Raw genomic sequence first — 18,349 nt, 5'->3', positions numbered from 1 at the left:
TTTCCTATTGTTAACATATATAAATTATTTCTTGGACTTGAAATGGTCCAAGGCCTATTGGAGATAGTTTACTTAGTTTGTGTAGTCCCAGATAAAAAGAATCATGTCATATAGGGAAAAACCAATATTTTCCTGCTACAGGAGGATTGTTCCACGGTCTTGTGACACAGAAAATAATTCAGTTCCTATTATTTTTGATATGGATACATACAAATATAGATATGTGGTCCAATTCTATAAGCTAGCAAAGATCCTATAATCCACATCATGGGAATATGAAAGAGCACCTTATTTATGTTTCAAACCACATGTTGTTGAGCTTTGATGAGTTACAAAAGATACAACTGACTGAAGAAGTCAGAGATAAATAAAGACATGTTACTCAATCTCAGAATTTCTCTGTTCATGTTCTCAGGTGATTGTGAACAACTGAGCCATGGGGATATGGTTGAATCGATCATCTATAGATGGTTTCATCCTCTTGGGCATCTTTTCTCATAGCCAGACTGATCTTGTCCTCTTCTCTGTGATTATGGTGATCTTCACAGTGGCTCTCTGTGGGAATGTTCTCCTCCTCTTCCTCATCTACATAGATCCTCGACTTCACAAACCCATGTACTTCTTCCTCAGTCAGCTTTCCCTCATGGACCTCATGTTGGTCTGTAATATCACACCAAAGATGGCAGTCAACTTTCTCTCTGGCAGGAACTCCATCTCCTTTGTGGGTTGTGGCATACAAATTGGCTTTTTTGTCTCTCTTGTGGGATCTGAGGGGCTCTTGCTGGGACTCATGTCTTATGACCGCTATGTGGCCATTAGCCACCCACTTCACTATCCTGTCCTCATGAGTCAGAGGGTCTGCTTCCAGATTGCTGGGAGTTCCTGGGCCTTTGGGATACTAGATGGAATTATACAGATGGTGGCAGCCATGAGCTTACCTTACTGTGGCTCAAGAAATGTGGATCATTTCTTCTGTGAGGTGCCAGCTTTATTAAAACTGGCCTGTACAGACACATCCCTTTTTGACACCCTGCTCTTTGCTTGCTGTGTCTTTATGCTGCTCCTTCCCTTCTCCATCATTGTGGCCTCCTATGCTCACATCCTAAGGGCTGTGCTCCACATGCGCTCTGCTCAGGCTCGTAAAAAGGCCCTGGCCACCTGTTCCTCCCATCTGACAGCTGTCTCCCTCTTCTATGGAGCAGCCATGTTCATTTACCTGAGGCCTCGGCGCTACCGGGCCCCTAGCCATGACAAGGTGGTCTCTATCTTCTACACAGTCCTTACTCCTATGCTCAACCCCCTCATTTATAGCTTGAGAAACCAGGAGGTGGTGGGGGCCCTGAGGAAGGGGATGGGCCATTGCAGGATTGGCAGCCAGCACTGAAGCAACAGCATCTGGTGCTTGGTGTTGCCATCTCTTGGTTGCATAACACTGGTAAGTCGCTCACCTTTTTTGAGTGTCTGTTTCCTCATCAGTAAAAGAGAATCATGACACCTGCCCCTGCCTCACAGGGATCAGTACATGTAAATCTAAAGCCTCATGAAGAAACAATGCATTGATATTGTTGTCATTATTAATAATTTTTAAAATTTTGAATTACATCTACCTATTTCATAATTCTTCTTGGTTATAACTGTTTTATTGAGTGCTTTAATTGCTGGCACTGTTCTTTTCCCTTCACATACCTTCTATATTATTTAATTGATGATTCAGATTAACAAGTATGGACAGTTTAAGTGGAAATTTCCTAGATGGCAGAAATTGAGTCTCTATAATTCCTTATTGTTGGTTCCTAGCCTGCTCCCATGCTGCATTAGAGGGTTTATAAATTTTCCTTTAGGAAATGTAAATATATCCCTATAGTTTAGGAATTACCTGCATATTTTCTATTAAGAAACAAAATAGATGAACATAGGGGAAGGGAGGGAAAAATAAAATGAGATGAAAACAGAGAGGTAGGCAAACCATAAGAGACTGTTAACTATAGGAAACCAACTGAGGGTGGCTGGAGGGGAGGAGCGGGAGGGGATGGGGTAATTGGGTGATGGGCATTAAGGATGGCATTAATGAGCACTGGGTTTTCTATAGAAGTGGTGAATCACTAAATTCTACCCCTGAAACTAATAATATACTATATGTTAACTAAATTGAATTTAAAAATTGTAAAAAATTGAAAATCCAAAAAAAAAGAGAAAAAAATTACTTGCATATTTCCAGTATGTGACTCTGTGCCTTATAAATTGCAATTGCTCAATAAAACCTTACTGAATGAATGCAAGAAGAAAATCTCAAATGAGATAATATGCATGAAAGCATTTTTTGAAGCACTATTCACATGCCAAGTGTGCTGTGCTAGCTGTGATTATTTCTGTACCTCATGTTCTGCAACAGTAAAACTGTATCTCTTTAAAAGGATGACGATTAGAATGGAAATACAGAAGTGAAGCCATTATTTTAAAACTTACATAACAGTGTCCATTCAGGAATAAAACCACATTATTTATTTTACCAGAAAATATGTAATATAAAAGTTGTTAACCAGATATTTGAGAATTGAAATGGCAAAACAAGAACGCTAAGGATTACTGCAGGGGGAAAAAAATCTAACTAATTCTTAGGCCTGGGGCTGTAAAGGGAAAGGTTAGGGTTTTAAAACTTGGAGAGTTGGAGCCTAAAGGTCTGAGGAGTGGGCACCCACCAGCTCGTATTCCTACCTCAGAAGGAGCCCTGTGGAGGTCTCTCCCAGACCTCAGAGAAGACTGCCCAGGCCAACTTAATGAGAGGGGCTTGCTTGGGTCCCAGACTTCTGACAAGTGGGTGACGTAAGGTTAGTTCTTGTCCCCCAGTTCATAGGAGTCTCTGTCAGCAGACTGCCAAAGGATAGGTGCTGCTCAGTGCTGCTTGTTCTTCTGAGGGACAGGATGAGACTCTTTCTGTGTGTGTGAAAATAAAATTTGCAAAGTGGAACCAACTGCCAAGATGAAGAATGAAGGATGAAGAAACACTGCGGGGATAATCGTGATAGGGAAAAACTAGGAATAGTGAAAAAGTGAGTTTCTTTCTTTCTTTTTTTAAACGATTTTATTTATTTATTTCACAGAGAGAGAGACAGCCAGTGAGAGAGGGAACACAGTCAGGGGGAGTGGGAGAGGAAGAAGCAGGCCCCCAGCGGAGCAGGGAGCCTGATATGGGGCTCGATCCCAAGACCTACAGTCTTCTTCTAGTGCCCCTATTGGCATATCTGAATTCACACCTCATGACAAGGCAGCAGCAGCATCACAAGTTGGAGTATAGAGTTTGGAGTGAGACAATAACTTAACAATTGGCACAGTCTACACTTTCGGCTAGTCAGTTTCCAGACCACTTAATGTTTGAATTTCTGTTAAACACAAACAACAACATACCAATGTGTAACTATTCTCTTTTTTAGAGTTTGTATTTGCATTCCAGTTAGTTAAACTAAAGTGTAATATTAGTTTCAGATGTACAATATAATGATGCAATATCTACTTATCACACCCTGTGCTCATTACAATAGATGCCCTCCTTAATTCCCATCAACTATTTGACCCATCCCCCACTCCCCTCCCCTCTGGTAACCATCAGTTTACTCTCTCAAGTTGAGTCTGTTTCTCCTCTCTTTGCTCTGCCCCCAAATAAATAAATAAAATCTTTAAAAAAGGGAGCTCTCTGGGTGGCTCAGTCAGTTAAGTGTCTGCCTTTGGCTCAGGTCATGATCTGAGGGTCTTGAAATTGAGTCCCTCATCAGGCTTTCTGCTCAGCGGGGAGTCTGTTCTCTCTCTCTGCTCCCCCCCACACCTCAAATAAATAAATACATCTTAAAGAAAAAGAAGAGTCTGTTTTTTGGCTTAACCCCTCTTTCTTTTTTCCACTTAGCTGGTTGGTTTTGTTTCTTAAATCCCACATATGAGTGAAATAATGTGATATTTGTCTTTTTCTGACTGATTATTTCACTTAGCCTTATACTTTCTAGCTCCATCCATGTCATTGCAAATGGCAAGCATTCATTCTTTTTTGATGGCTGAGTAATATTCCATTGTATATCCATGCCACTTCTTTTTTAAAAAAAAATTTTAAATTATATTATGTTAGTCACCATACAGTACATCCTTGGTTTCTGATGTAAAGTTCAATGATTTAGTTGCGTATAACACCCAGTGCACCACACAATACGTGCCCTCCTTACTACCCATCACCAGTCTATCCCATTACTGCACTCCCTCCCCTCTGAAGCCCTCAGTTTGTGTCTCAGAGTCCATAGTCTCTCATGCATCATTCCCCCTTCTGCTTAACCCCCTTCCTTTATTCCTTTCTTCCCCAACCGATCTTCCTAGTTCTTATGCTCCATGCATGAGAGAAATCATATGAAAATTGTCTTTCTCTGCTTGACTTATTTCACTTAGCATTATCTCCTCCAGTCCCGTCCATGTTGCAGCAAATGTTGAGAATTCGTTCTTTCTGATAGCTGAGTAATATTCCATTGTATACATGGACCACAACTTCTTAATCCAGTCATCTGTTGAAGGGCATCTCAGCTCCTTCCACGATTTAGCTATTGTGGACAATGCTGCTATGAACATTGGGGTGCATATGGCCCTTCTCTTCACTACGTCTGTATCTTTGGGGTAAACACCCAGTAGTGCAATGGCTGGATCATAGGGTAGCTCAATTTTTAACTTCTTAACGGACCTCCACACTGTTTTCCAGAGTGGCTGTACCAAACTGCATTCCGACCAACAATGTTGGAGGGATCCCCTTTCTCAACATCCTCTCCAACAATTGTTGTTTCTTGCCTTGTCTATTTTTGCTATTACAACTGGTGTAAGGTGGTGTCTCAGTGTGGTTTTGATTTGAATTTCCCTGATGGCTAATGATTTTGAACACTTTTTCATGTGTCTGTTAACCATTTGTATGTCATCATTGGAAAAGTGTCTGTTCATATCTTCTGCCCATTTTATGATTTATTTTTTTCTTGTGTATTGAGTTTGAGAAGTTCTTTGTAGATCTTGGATACCAGTCTTTTATCTGTAGTGTCATTTGCAAATATCTTCTCCCATTCCATGGGCTGCCTCTTAGTTTTTTTGACTGTTTCCTTGGCTGTGCAGAAGCTTTTTATCTTGATGAGGGCCCACAAGTTCATTTTATCTTTTGTTTCTCTTGCTTTTGGAGATGTGTCATGAAAAGGTTGCTTTGGCCGATGTTGTATAGGTTGCTGCCTGTGTTCTCCTCTAAGATTTTGATGGATTCCTGTCTCACATCAAGGTCTTTCATCCATTTGGAGTTTATTTTTGTGTATGGTGTGAGATAGTGGTCAAGTGTCATTCTTTTGCATGTAGCTGTCCAATTTTCCCAGCACCATTTATTGAAGAGACTGGCTTTTTCCACTGTATGTTTTTTCCTGCTTTATCAAAGATTAGTTGCCCAAGAGCTGAGAGTCCATTTCTGGGTTCTCTATTCTGTTCCATTGGTCTATGTGTCTGTTTTTGTGCCAGTACCATGCTGTCTTTGTGATCACAGCTTTGTAGTACAGGTCGAAATCTGGCATTTTGATGCCCCAAGCTTTGTTTTTCCTTTTCAACAGTTCCTTGGCGATTTGGGGCCTTTTCTGGTTCCATACAAATTTAAGGACTATTTGTTCCAGTTCTTTGAAAAATGTCCTCGGTATTTTGATCGGGATAGCATTGAAAGTGTAGATTGTTCTGGGTAGTTTGGACATTTTAACTATGTTAATTCTTTCGATCCATGAGCATGGAATATTTTTCCATCTTCTTGTATCTTCCTCAATTGGAGCACAGCTTCTTAATCAGTCATCTGTTGAAGGGCATCTCGGTTCCTTCCACAATTTAGCTATTGTGGACAATGCTGCTATGGACATTGGGGTTCATATGGCCCTTCTCTTCACTATGTCTGTATCTTTGGGGTAAAGACCCAGTATTGCAATGGCTGGGTCATAGGGTAGCTCAATTTTTAACTTTTTAAGGGACCTCCACACTGTTTTCCAGAGTGGCTACAGCAGCCTGCATTCCCGCCAACAATGTAGCAGCGATCCCCTTTCTCCACATCCTCTCCAGCAATTGCTGTTTCCTGCCTTGTTAATTTTTGCCATTCTAACTGGCATAAGGTGGTATCTTAGTGTGGTTTTGTTTTGAATTTCCCTGATGGCTAATGAGTTTGAACATTTTTTCATGTGTCTGTTAGCCATTTGTATGTCATCATTGGAAAAGTGTCTGTTCATATCTTCTGCCCATTTTATGATTTGTTTATTTGTTTCTCGTGTATTGAGTTTGAGAAGTTCTTTGTAGATCTTGGATACCAGTCTTTATCTGTAGCATCATTTGCAAATATCTTCTCCCATTCCGTGGGCTGCCTCCTAGTTTTGTTGACTGTTTCCTTGGCTGTGCAGAAGCTTTTTATCTTGATGAAGTCCCAGAAGTTCATTTTATCTTTTGTTTCTCTTGCCTTTGGAGATGTGTCATGAAAAAGGTTGCTGTGGCCGATGTCATAGAGGTTGCTGCCTATGTTCTCCTCTAGGATTTTGATGGATTCCTGTCTCACATCAAGGTCTTTCATCCATTTGGAGTTTATCTTTGTGTATGATGTGAGAGAGGTTAAGTTTCATTCTTTTGCATGTAGCTGTCCAATTTTCCCAGCACCATTTATTGAAGAGACTGTCTTTTTTTCCACCAGATGTTTTTTCCTGCATTATCAAAGATTAGTTGCCCAAAGAGCCGAGAGTCCATTTCTGGGTTCTCTATTCTGTTCCATTGGTCTATGTGTCTGTTTTTGTGCCAGTAACATGCTGTCTTTGTGATCATAGCTTTGTAGTACAGCTTGAAATCCTGTAACGTGATGCCCGCAGCTTTTGTTTCTCCTTTTCAACAATTCCTTGGTTATTCGGGGCCTTTCTGGTTTCACACAAATTTAAGGGTTGTTTGTTCCAGCTCTTTCAAAAATGTCAATGGTATTTTGGCGATTTGGGGCCTTTTCTGGTTCCATACAAATTTAAGGACTATTTGTTCCAGTTCCTTGAAAAATGTCATCGGTATTTTGATCGGGATAGCATTGAAAGTATAGATTGCTCTGGGTAGCATGGACATTTTAACTATGTTAATTCTTCCAATTCATGAGCATGGAATATTTTTCCATCTTTTTGTGTCTTCCTCAATGTCTTTCAAAAGTGATTTATAGTTTCTATAATATAGACCCTTTACGTCTCTCATTAAGTTAATTCCGAGATAACGTATGATTTTTGGTGCTATTGTAAATGGGATGGATTCCCTAATTCCTCTTTCTTCAGTCTCATTATTCGTGTATAGAAATGCAACTGATTTCTGAGCATTGATTTTGTATCCTGCCACATTATTGAATTGCTCTATAATTTCTAGTAGTTCTGAAGTGGATTCCTTTGGATTGTCCATATAGAGTATCATGTCATCTGCAAAGAGAGACAATTTGACTTCTTCTTTGCCGATTTGGATACCTTTTATACGTTTTTGTTGTCTGACTGCTGTCGCAGGACTTCTGGTACTATGTTGAATAATAGTGGTGAGAGTGGGCATCCTTGTCGTGTTCCTGATCTTAAGGGAAAGGCTTCCAGCTTTTCCCCATTGAGAATAATATTTGCTGTAGGTTTTTCATAGATCGCCTTTATGATCTTGAGAAATGTACCCATTTCCTACACTCTGAACGGTTTTAATCAGGAAAGGATGCTGTATTTTGTCAAATGCTTTTTATGCATCTATTGAGAGAATCATATGGTTTCTGAATTTTTCTTTTTGATAAAATCTAAGACACTGATAGATTTGCGAATTTTGTACCACCCTTGCATCCCAGGAATTAATCCCAATTGGTCATGATGGATAATCCTTTAACGTACAGTTTGATTCTATTAGCCAGGATCTTGTTGAGGATTTTGGCATACATATTTTAGGGAAATCGGTCTATAATTCTCCTTTTTTGGGGGGTCTTTGCCTGGTTTGGGGTATCAATGTAATATTGGCCTCATAGAATGAGTTTGGTAGCTTTCCTTCTGTTTCTATTTTTTGAAATAGCTTTAGGAGAATAGGTATTATTTCTTCTTTGAATGTTTGGTAGAATTCCCCAGGAAAACCGTCCAGGCCTGTTTTATTTTGGAAGGTTTTTTTTTATCACTGACTCAATCTCTTCATAATTAATTTGCATGTTTAAAAAATCAATTTCTTTCTGTTTCAGTCTTGGTAGTTTATGGGGTTCCAGGAAGGCCTCCATCTCTTCCAGGTTGCCTAATTTATTGGCATAAAGCTGTTGATAAAGGTTTCGAGTAATCCTTCCAATTTCATTGTTGTTGGTTGTGAGCTCTCTTTTTTCATTCATAATTTTATTAATTTGGGTCCTTTCTCTGTTCTTTTGGATAAGTCTTGCCAGTGTTCTGTCATGTTATTAATTCTTTCAAAGAACCAGCTTCTAGTCCTGTTGATCAGCTCTACTGTATTTCTGGTTTCTAATTCATTGATTTCTGCTCTAATCTTGGTCAACTGCTTCCTTGTGCGTGGATTAGGCCTGTCCCTCTGTTGCTGTTCCAGCTTCTTGAGGTGAGAATATAAAAACTGCATTTTAGATTTTTCTATTCTTTTGAGTGAGGCTTGGATGGCTATGTTTTTCCTCCTTAGGACTGCCTTTGCAGTTTCCCATAGGTTTTGGATTGTTGTATTTTCATTCTCAATGGTCTCCATAAATTGTTTAAATTGATTTTTGATTTCCTGGTTTATTGAATCATTCCTGAGCAGGATGGTTCTTAGTCTCCAAGTGTTTGAGTTTCTTCCAAATTTTTCCTTGTGATTGAGTTCCACTTTCAAAGCGTTGTGGTCTGAGAATATGCAGGGGATAATTTCAATCTTTTGGTATCGGTTGAGACCTGTTTTGTGTCACAGAACATGGTCTATTCTTGAGAATGTTCCATGGGCATTAGAATAGAATGAGTATTCTTTGGTTCTGGGGTGTAGTGTTCTATATATATCTATGAGGTCCAAGTCATCGAGTATGGCATTCAAAGCCTTTGTTTCTTTGTCGGGTTTTTGCATGGGTGTTCTGTCTTTTTCAGATTGTGGGGTGTTGTGGTCCCCTACTATTAATGTATTTTTATCTATATGTCTCTTTATTTTTTTAAGAGTTGGCTTGTGTATCTTGGTGCTCCTCTGTTGGGGGCATATATATTTATAATTGTCATATCCACTTGTTGGATACATCCTCTAAGATTAATATAGTGCGCTTCTGTATCTCTAACTATAGCCTTTAGTTTAATATCTGATCTATCTGATATGAGTATTGCTACCACAGCTTTCTTTTGAGGTCCATTTGCATGAAATATGGTATTCCATCCCTTTACTTTCAGTCTGAATGTATCTTTAGGTTCAAAATGGGTCTCTTATAGACAGCAAATGGATGGGTCATGCCTTTTTATCCAATCTGCAACCCCGTGTCATTTTATGGGAGCATTTAGGCCATTCACATTGAGACTGAATATTGAGAGATATGATTTTAATGAGGCCATGTTGCCAGTAATGTTTTGTTTCTATCCATTGTGACTTTCTGCTCTGTATCACTCTTGGGGCCTTTTTACCTTTATAGAACCCCACTTAATATCTCCAGTAGGGCTGGTTTCATGGTTACAAAATTGGTCAATGACTAGTGATTCTGGGACGTCTTTTTTTCTCCATCAATTCTGAATGACAGCCTTGCTGGATAAAGGATCCTTGGCTGCATGTTTTTCTCTGAAAGAGCTTTAAAAATGCCCCCCCCCCAACCCTTTCCCTCATTCCTGGTCTGTGTAGACAGGTGACGTAATTCTGGTACCTATGCCTTGGTACGTGAGAAATTTCTTTGCCCTGGCCGCTTTCAATACTGTATCCTTGGATCTAATATTTGTGAAATGCACTATGACGTGACGTGGCGTAGGTTTGTCATGGGTGAGCTTGGGAGGGGTCCTCTCTGCCTCTTGGATACAAATGCTTGTTTCCCTTGCTAGATTAGGGAAGTTTTCAGCTACAATTTGTTCAAATATCTCTTCTAGACCTCTGTTTTTCTGCACCCCCTGGGGGATGCCAATGATTTTGACATTGGAACGTTTCATTGAGTCATCAATCTCCCGTAACCTACATTCTTGGGTGTGGATTTTTTAAGTCCGGATTCTATTTTCGCTTTTTCTTCTACTAACCCATCCTCCAATTCACTGATATGTTCTTCTGTCTCATTCACCCTGGCCATCAGAGCCTCTAGTTTTGCCTGCATTTGGCTCATAGAATTTTTAATTTCTGCAAGATTTGCTCCCATTTCTGTCCTTAGAGATTCTATATTCTCATTAACATTTTCGTTAATACTTTTTTCAAGTCTACACATCATCTTGACCATTGTTACTCTGAACTCCATTTCTGATAATTTGGTTATATCCATATCCATAGTTGTGTGGCAGAGGCCCCAGACTCATTGTCTTTTCTTTGCTGGGGGTGATTTCTCTTTCTCCTCATTCTGATGAGGAGAGATTGCGGGGTTGTCCAGAGAACAAATTATTGACCAAGACCCAGGCCGTGAGCCCTTGTTTTATAGGGATCTTAGGGATGTAGGCTTCTTGATTTTTCAGCCTGCTTTCTGGGGGAGGGGCCTGCCGCACTGATACTCAGGGAACCCTGTTTGGGTAGAGTTTCCCTGTCCCCTCTGCGGGGGGATGTGGATGGGCACCTTGTGAGCTGGTCTTTCCAGGCTTTTGTTCTCTGGTGGCTTTCCCTGGCGGTTTGCTGTGCCTCTTCTGAGAGTCAGAGCAGCAGTGGCCGAATCTCAGCCTCTGTCACAGAACAGAGGGGATCGCGGAGTGTTGTCCACTGATGATCTGGCCACTTTAACTCTGTTTCTGTTGGTGCTGCTCAACCCTGCAGTGTCCCGGGATGTGCGCCCCACTCCCAGCGTCCCTGCTCTCACTTCCAAGGCCAGCGCGTCTCTGTCCTTTGTGTTTGTAATACAGCCAACCGCCAGCCACCCCCGCACGCTCCCAGAGCTCCGGGTCTCAGTCTGGTTCCAGTGAGCACACCAGAGTTCCATGATAAGTCTGGTAGCATGCACTCCCGGCTCACGGTCTCAGTCTGTTCTCTCCCGGGAGCTGTCCTTGAGTCTGCCCTGCTCCCCCGTGCAGGTGGCTACCGCTTCCCGGTGCCCAAACGTGGCAGCTCCTCCCCCTTCCATTTATCTTCCAGTATCTGTGCGTGGTTTCACGGCTCCCCACTTCGTACCTCAACACTCAGCACTGGAGTTGTTCATTTGTAGACATCCAGATGTATCTTCCTGCGTCTCAGGCTGATTCCATGGATGTTTAGGCTGGTCTGGTACCTATCCAACTCGACTCAGGGGACCGTCTGAAAAAGTGGTCCCCTACTCCTCCACCATCTTAACCTCTCTCCCGATACTACTTCTTTATTCATTCATCTGTCAATGGACATTTGGGTCATTTTCATAGTTGTAGATAATGCTGCTATAAACATAGGGCTGTGTGTATCCCTTTGAATTAGTATTTTTGTATTCTTTTGTTAAATACCTAGCAGTGCAATTGATGGATTTTACAGTAGTCTATTTTTAATTTTTTGAGGAACCTCCATATTGTTTTCCAGAGTGACCTCACAGTTTCCATTCCCACCAACAGTAGCAAGAGAGTTCCCCTCTCCCCACATCCTTACCCAAATCTGTTGTTTCCTGTGTTGTTGATTTTAGTCATTATGACAGGTGTGAGGTGATATCTCATTGTAGTTTTGATTTGTATTTCCCTGATGATGAGTGATGTTGAGCATCTTCTCATCTGTCTGTTGGTCGTCCAGATATCTTCTTTGGAAAAATGACTGTTCATGTCTTCTGTCCATTTTTTAATTGGATTATTTGTTTCTTTGGGTGTTGAGTTTTATAAGTTCTTTGTAGATTTTGGATACTAACCCTTTATCAGTTATTCCATTTGCAAATATCTTCTCCCATTCTGAGGTTTCCTTTTAATTTTGTTGATTATTTTATTTGCTATGTAGAGGCTTTTTTATTTTGATGTAGACCCAATAGTTTATTTTTCCTTTTGTTTCTCTTGCCTCAGGAGACATATTTAGAAAGAATTTGCTATGTCTAAGTCAAAGAATGTATTGCTTGTGTTTTCTTCTAGAATTTTTATGGTTTCAGCTCTAACATTTAGGTCTTTCCAACCATTTTTTTTTAAAGATTTTATATATTTATTTATTTGACAGAGAGAGAGACAGCCAGCGAGAGCGGGAACACAAGCAGGGGGAGTGGGAGAGGAAGAAGCAGGCTCATAGCAGAAGAGCCTGATGTGGGGCTCGATCCCATAATGCCGGGATCACGCCCTGAGCTGAAGGCAGACACTTAACCGCTGTGCCACCCAGGCGCCCCCCAACCATTTTTTTAAAAAAAGGATTTTATTTATTTATTTGACAGAGAGAGAGAGACAGCCAGCGAGAGAGGGAACACAAGCAGGGGAAGTGGGAGAGGAAGAAGCAGGCTCATAGCGGAGGAGCCTGATGTGGGGCTCGATCCCATAACGCCGGGATCACGCCCTGAGCCAAAGGCAGATGCTTAACCGCTGTGCCGCCCAGGTGCCCCAAGGTCTTTCCAACCATTTTGAATTTATTTTTGTGTATGGTGTAAGTAAGTGGCCCAGTTCCATCCTTCTGCCTATAGGTAACCAATTTTTTTCCAGCATCTCTTGTTGAAGAGACTGTCTCTCCCCCATTGGATATTCTTTCCTGCTTCATCAATGATTAATTGCCCATATAGTTGTGTACTCATTTCTGGGTTTTTTTAAAAAAAGTTACATTATGTTTGTCATCATACCATACATCATTAGTTTTTCATGTAGCGTTCAATGATTCATTATTTAGGGGTGCCTGGGTGGCTCAGTGTTAAGCGTCTGCCTTCTGCTCAGGGCATGATCCCAGAGTCCTGGGATCGAGCCCCATATCAGGCTCCTCCACTGGGAGCCTGCTTTTTCCTCTCCCACTCCCCCTGCCTGTGTTCCCTCTCTTGCTGGCTGTCTCTCTGTCTGTCAAATAAATAAATAAAATCTTTAAAAAATGATCCATTATTTGTATACTACACACAGTGCTCATTACCACATGTGCCCTCCTTAATACCCATCACCTGGCTACCCTATTTCCAACCCCCCTCCTCTCTGAAACTCTCAGATTGTTTCCTGGAGTCCATAGTCTCTAATGGTTCATCTTGCCCTCTGATTTCTCCCCCTCCAGTTTTCCCTTCCTTCCCCTAATGTCCTCTGTGCTATTGCTTACGTTCCATATACGAGTGAAACCATATGGTAATTGTCTTTCTCTGCTTGACTTATTTCACTTAGCATAATCCCCTCTAGTTCCATCCATGTCGATGCAAATGGTAGGTATTCATCCTTTCTGATGGCTGAGTAATATTGCATTGTAAAAATGAACCCATCTTCTTTATCCATTCATCTGTTGAAGGGCATCTCAGCTCCTTCCACAGTTTGGTTATTACAGACATTGCTGCTATGAACATTGAGGTGCATGTGCCCCTTCTTTTCACTACATCTGTATCTTTATGGTAAATACCTAGTAGGTAGTGCAATTGCTGGGTCATATGGTAGCTCTATTTTTAACTTTTTAAGGAACCTCCATACTGTTTTCCAAAGTGGCTGTACGAGCTTGCATTCCCACCAACAGTGTAAAAGGGTTCCCTTTTCTCCACGACCTCTCCAACATTTGTTGTTTCCTGCCTTGTTAATTTTTGCCATTTTAACTTGTGTTATATGGTATCTCAATGTGGTTTTGATTGAATTTCCCTGATGACTACTGATGAACATTTTTTCATGTGTCTATTGGTCACTCATATGCCTTCTTTGGAGAAGTGTCTGTTCATATCTTCTACTCGTTTCTTGACTGGATTCTTTGTTTTTTGGTTGTTAAGTTTGAGAAGTACATTTTAGATCTTGGATACCATCCCTTTCTCTGTAATATCATTTGTAAATATCTTCTTCTATTCCATAGGTTGCCTTTTAGTTTTATTGACAGTTTCTTCACTGTGCAGAAGCTTTTGATCTTGATGAAGTCCCAAAGGTTCATTTTTGCTTTTGTTTCCCTTGCCTTTGGAGATGTGCCTTTTTAAAAAAAAATTTATATTATGTTATGTTAGTCACCGTACAGTACATCCTTAGTTTTTGATGTAGTGTTCCATGATTCATTATTTGCGTATAACACCCAGTGCCCCATGCAATACATGCCCTCCTTAATACCCATCACTGGCCTATCCCAATATCCAACCTCCCTCCACTCTGAAGCCCTCAGTTTGTTTTCCAGAGTCCATAGTCTCTCATGGTTCATTCCCCCTTCTCTTTACCCCCCCTTCTTCCCTTCCTTGTCCTACCGATCTCCTGCTATTTCCTATGTTCCATAAATGAGTGAAACCATATGATAATTGTCTTTATCTGCTTGACTTATTTCACTTAGCATAATCTCCTCCAGTCCCATCCATGTTGCTGCAAATGTTGGGTAATCATTCTTTCTGATGGCTGAGTAATATTCCATTGTATGTATGGACCACATCTTCTTAATACAGTCAACTGTTGAAGGGCTTCTCGGCTCCTTCCACAGTTTAGCTGTTGTGGACAATGTTGCTATTGGGGTGCATATGGCCTTTCTCTTCACTACATCTGTATCTTTGGAGTAAATACCCAGTAGTGCAATTGCTGGATCATAGGGTAGCTCAATTTTTAACTTTTTGAGGGACCTCCACACTGTTTTCCAAAGGGGCTGTACCAACTTGCATTCCCACCAACAGTGTAAGAGGGTTCCCCTTTCTCCACATCCTCTCCAACATTTGTTGTTCCTTGTCTTGTCAATTTTTGCCATTCTAACTGGTGTAAGTGGTATCTCAATGTAGTTTTGATTTGAATTTCCCTGATGGCTAATGATTTTGAACATTTTTTATGTGTCTGTTAGTTATTTGTATGTCTTCATTGGAAAAGTGTCTGTTCATATCTTCTGCCCATTTTTTGATTTGATTATTTGTTTCTCATGTATTGACTTTGAGAAGTTCTTTATAGATCTTGGATACCAGCCTTTTACCTGTAGTTTCATTTGCAAATATCTTCTCCCTTTCTGTGGGTTGCCTCTTTGTTTTGATGACTGTTTCCTTGGCTGTGCAGAAACTTTTTATCTTGATGAAGTCCCCAAAGTTCATTTTTTCTTTTGTTTCTGGAGATGTGTCTTGAAAGAAGTTGCTGAGGCCAATGTCAAATAGTTACTGAGTATGTTCTCCTCTAGAATTTTGATGGATTCCTGTCTCACATTGAGGTCTTTCATCCATTTTGAGTTTATTTTTGTGTATGGTGTAAAAGAATGGTCCAGTTTTATTCTTCTGCATGTGGCTGTCCAATTTTCCCAGCACCATTTATTGAAGAGACTGTCCTTTATCCATTGGATATTATTTCCTGCTTTGTGGAAGATTAATTGACCATAGAGTTGAGGGTCCATTTCTGGGGTTTCTTTTCTGCTCCATTTATCTCTGTGTCTGTTTTTGTGCCAGTACCATGGTGTCTTGGTGATCACAGTTTTGTAATACAGCTTGAAGTCAGGCAACGTGATGCTTCCTGCTTTGGTTTTCTTTTTCAACATTCTCCTGGCAATTCTGTGTCTGTTCTGGTTCCATATAAATTTAGGATTATTTGTTCCAGCATTGAAAGTATAGATCGCTCTGGCTAGCATAGACATTTTAATGATGTTTATTCTTCCAATCAATGAGCATGGAATGTTTTTCCATCCATTTGTTTCTTCCTCAATTTCTTTTATAAGTCTTCTGTATTTCTAGAGTATAGATCTTTTACCTCTTTGGTTAGGTTTATTCCTAGATATCTTATGGTTTTTGGTGCTGTTGTAAATGGAATGGATTCCTTAATTTCTTTTTCTACAATTACATTGCTAGTGTATAGAAAAGCAACTGATATGTGTGCATTGATTTTGTATCCTGCAACATCACTGCATTGCTGTGTGATTCTAGTCATTTGGGGGTGGAATCTTTTGGGTTTTCCACATAAAATATCATGTCATCTGTGAAGACAGAGAGTTGGACATCTTCTTTGCCAATTTGAATGCTTTTTATTTCTTTTTCTTTCTGATTGCTGATGCTAGGACTTCTAGTCCTGTGTTGACCAATAATGGAGAGTGGAGTTCCTTGTGGTGTTCCTGATCTTAAGGGAAAAGCTCTCAGCTTTTCCCCATTGAGAATGATATTTGCTGTGGGCTTTTCATAGATGGTTTTTATGAAATTGAGGAATGTTCCCGCTATCCCTACACTCTGAAGAGTTTTAATCAGGAAAGGGTGCTGTATTTCGTCAAACACTTTTTCTGCATCAATTGAGAGGATAATATAGTTCTTGTCTCTTCTTTTCTTAATGTGACAGATCATGTTGATTAATTTGCAAATGTTGAATCACCCTTGCATCCAAGGAATAAATTCCACCTGGTAGTGATGAATAATCCTTTTAATGTACTGTTGGTTCCTATTGGCTAGGATATTGTTGAGAACTTTGGCATCCATGTTCATTAGGGATATTGGTCTGTAGTTCTCCTTTTTGATGGGGTCTTTGCTTGGTTTTGTGATCAGGGTAATGCTGGCCTCATAGGATGAGTTTGGAAGTTTTCCTTCTGCTTCTATTTTTTGGAAATAGCATCAGAAGAATAGGTACTATTTCTTCTCTAAATGTTTGGTAGAATTCCCCTGGGAAGTCATCTGGTCCTGGACTCTCATTTTTCAGGAGGTTTTTGATGACTGCTTCAATTTTGTTACTGGTAATTGGTCTATTCAGATTATCTATTTCTTCCTGTTTTAGTCTTGGTAGTTTATAAGTTTCCAGGAAGACATGCATTTCTTGGAGGTTGCTTAATTTGTTGGCATATAGTTGCTGGTCATAATTTCTAATAATTGTTTCTATTTCCTTGGCATTAGTTGTGATTTCTCCCCTTTCATTCATGATTTTATTAATTTGGGTCTTTTCTCTTTTCGTTTACATAAGTCTGGCCAGAGGTTTATTGATCTTATTAATTCTTTCAAAGAACCAGCTTCCAGTTTCTTTGATCTGCTCTACTGTTTTTCTGGTTTCTATTTCATTGATCTCTGCTCTAATCTTTATTATTTATCTTCTCCTGCTTGGTTTAGGTTTTGTTTGCTGTTCTTTCTCCAGCTCCTTTAGGTGTAAGGTTAGCTTGTGCATTAAGGATTTTTTCACTTTTTTGAGTGAGGCTTGGATGGCTATGTATTTCCCCCTTAGGATTTTGCATTATCCCATAGGTTTTGGACTGATGTGTTTCCATTCTCATTGGTTTACATGAACTGTTTAAGTTCTTTGATTTCCTGGGTGACCCAAACATTCTTTTTTTTTTTTTTTAAGATTTTATTTATTTATTCGACAGAGATAGAGACAGCCAGTGAGAGAAGGAACACAAGCAGGGGGAGTGGGAGAGGAAGAGGCAGGCTCCCAGCAGAGGAGCCTGATGTGGGGCTCGATCCCAGAATGCCGGGATCACGCCCTGAGCCGAAGGCAGATGCTTAACTGCTGTGCCACCCAGGCGCCCCTGACCCAAACATTCTTAAGCAGGATGGTCTTTAGCTTCCAAATGTTTGCATTCCTTCCAAATTTTTTCTTGTGATTGAGTTCCAGTTTCAAGGCATTGTTGTCTGAGAATTTCAGGGAATAGTCTCATTTTTTTAAATATCAGTTGAGACCTCCTTTGTGACCCAGTATGTGGTCTGTTCTGGGGAAAGTTCCATGTGCATTCAAGAAAAATGAGTATTCTGTAGTTTCAGAATGGAATAGTTTTAGCATGGAAATCCTTATATATCTACAAAGTCCATCGGGTCCAATGTGCCATTCAAAACTCTTGTGTCTTTGTTGATCTTCTGCTTTGAAGTTCTGCCCATTGCTGAAAGTGGAGTGTTGAGGTCTCCTACTATTAAATTATTGTTATCAATATGATTCTTTATTTTGCTTAACATCTGGCTTATGTAGTTGGCTGCTTCCGTGTTGGGGGCATAGATATTTATAATTGTTAGATTTTCTTGTTGGATAGACCCTTTAAGAATGATAGTGTCCCTTTCCATCTCTTCCTATGGTCTTTGGTTTAAAATCTAATTTGTCTGATATGAGAATTGTTACCCCACCTTTCTTTCAAGGTCTGTTGGCATGAGAAATAGTTCTCTATCCTCTCACTTTCAATCTGGAGGTATCTTTAGGTTCAAAATGAGTCTCTTATAGACAGCATATGGATGGGTCATGTCTTTTTATCCAAT

The 18,349-nt window shown here is 40.2% G+C and overlaps 1 protein-coding gene across 1 annotated transcript; it reads left to right on the top strand.

The window, feature by feature from the left end:
* The first annotated feature begins 436 nt into the window (after positions 1 to 436).
* LOC113261464 (olfactory receptor 56) lies at positions 437 to 1,384 on the top strand. The gene has a single exon (XM_026507586.1). It carries the CDS (start codon positions 437 to 439, stop codon positions 1,382 to 1,384), a length of 948 nt encoding a protein of 315 aa, XP_026363371.1.
* The last annotated feature ends 16,965 nt before the right edge of the window (positions 1,385 to 18,349 follow it).

This window comes from Ursus arctos, unplaced genomic scaffold (genome assembly GCF_023065955.2).
Source record: "Ursus arctos isolate Adak ecotype North America unplaced genomic scaffold, UrsArc2.0 scaffold_5, whole genome shotgun sequence".
Classification (NCBI taxonomy): Eukaryota; Metazoa; Chordata; class Mammalia; order Carnivora; family Ursidae; genus Ursus; species Ursus arctos.
The sequence above is the reverse complement of the archived record's forward strand: the minus strand, read 5'-3'. Positions and strand labels throughout refer to the sequence as shown.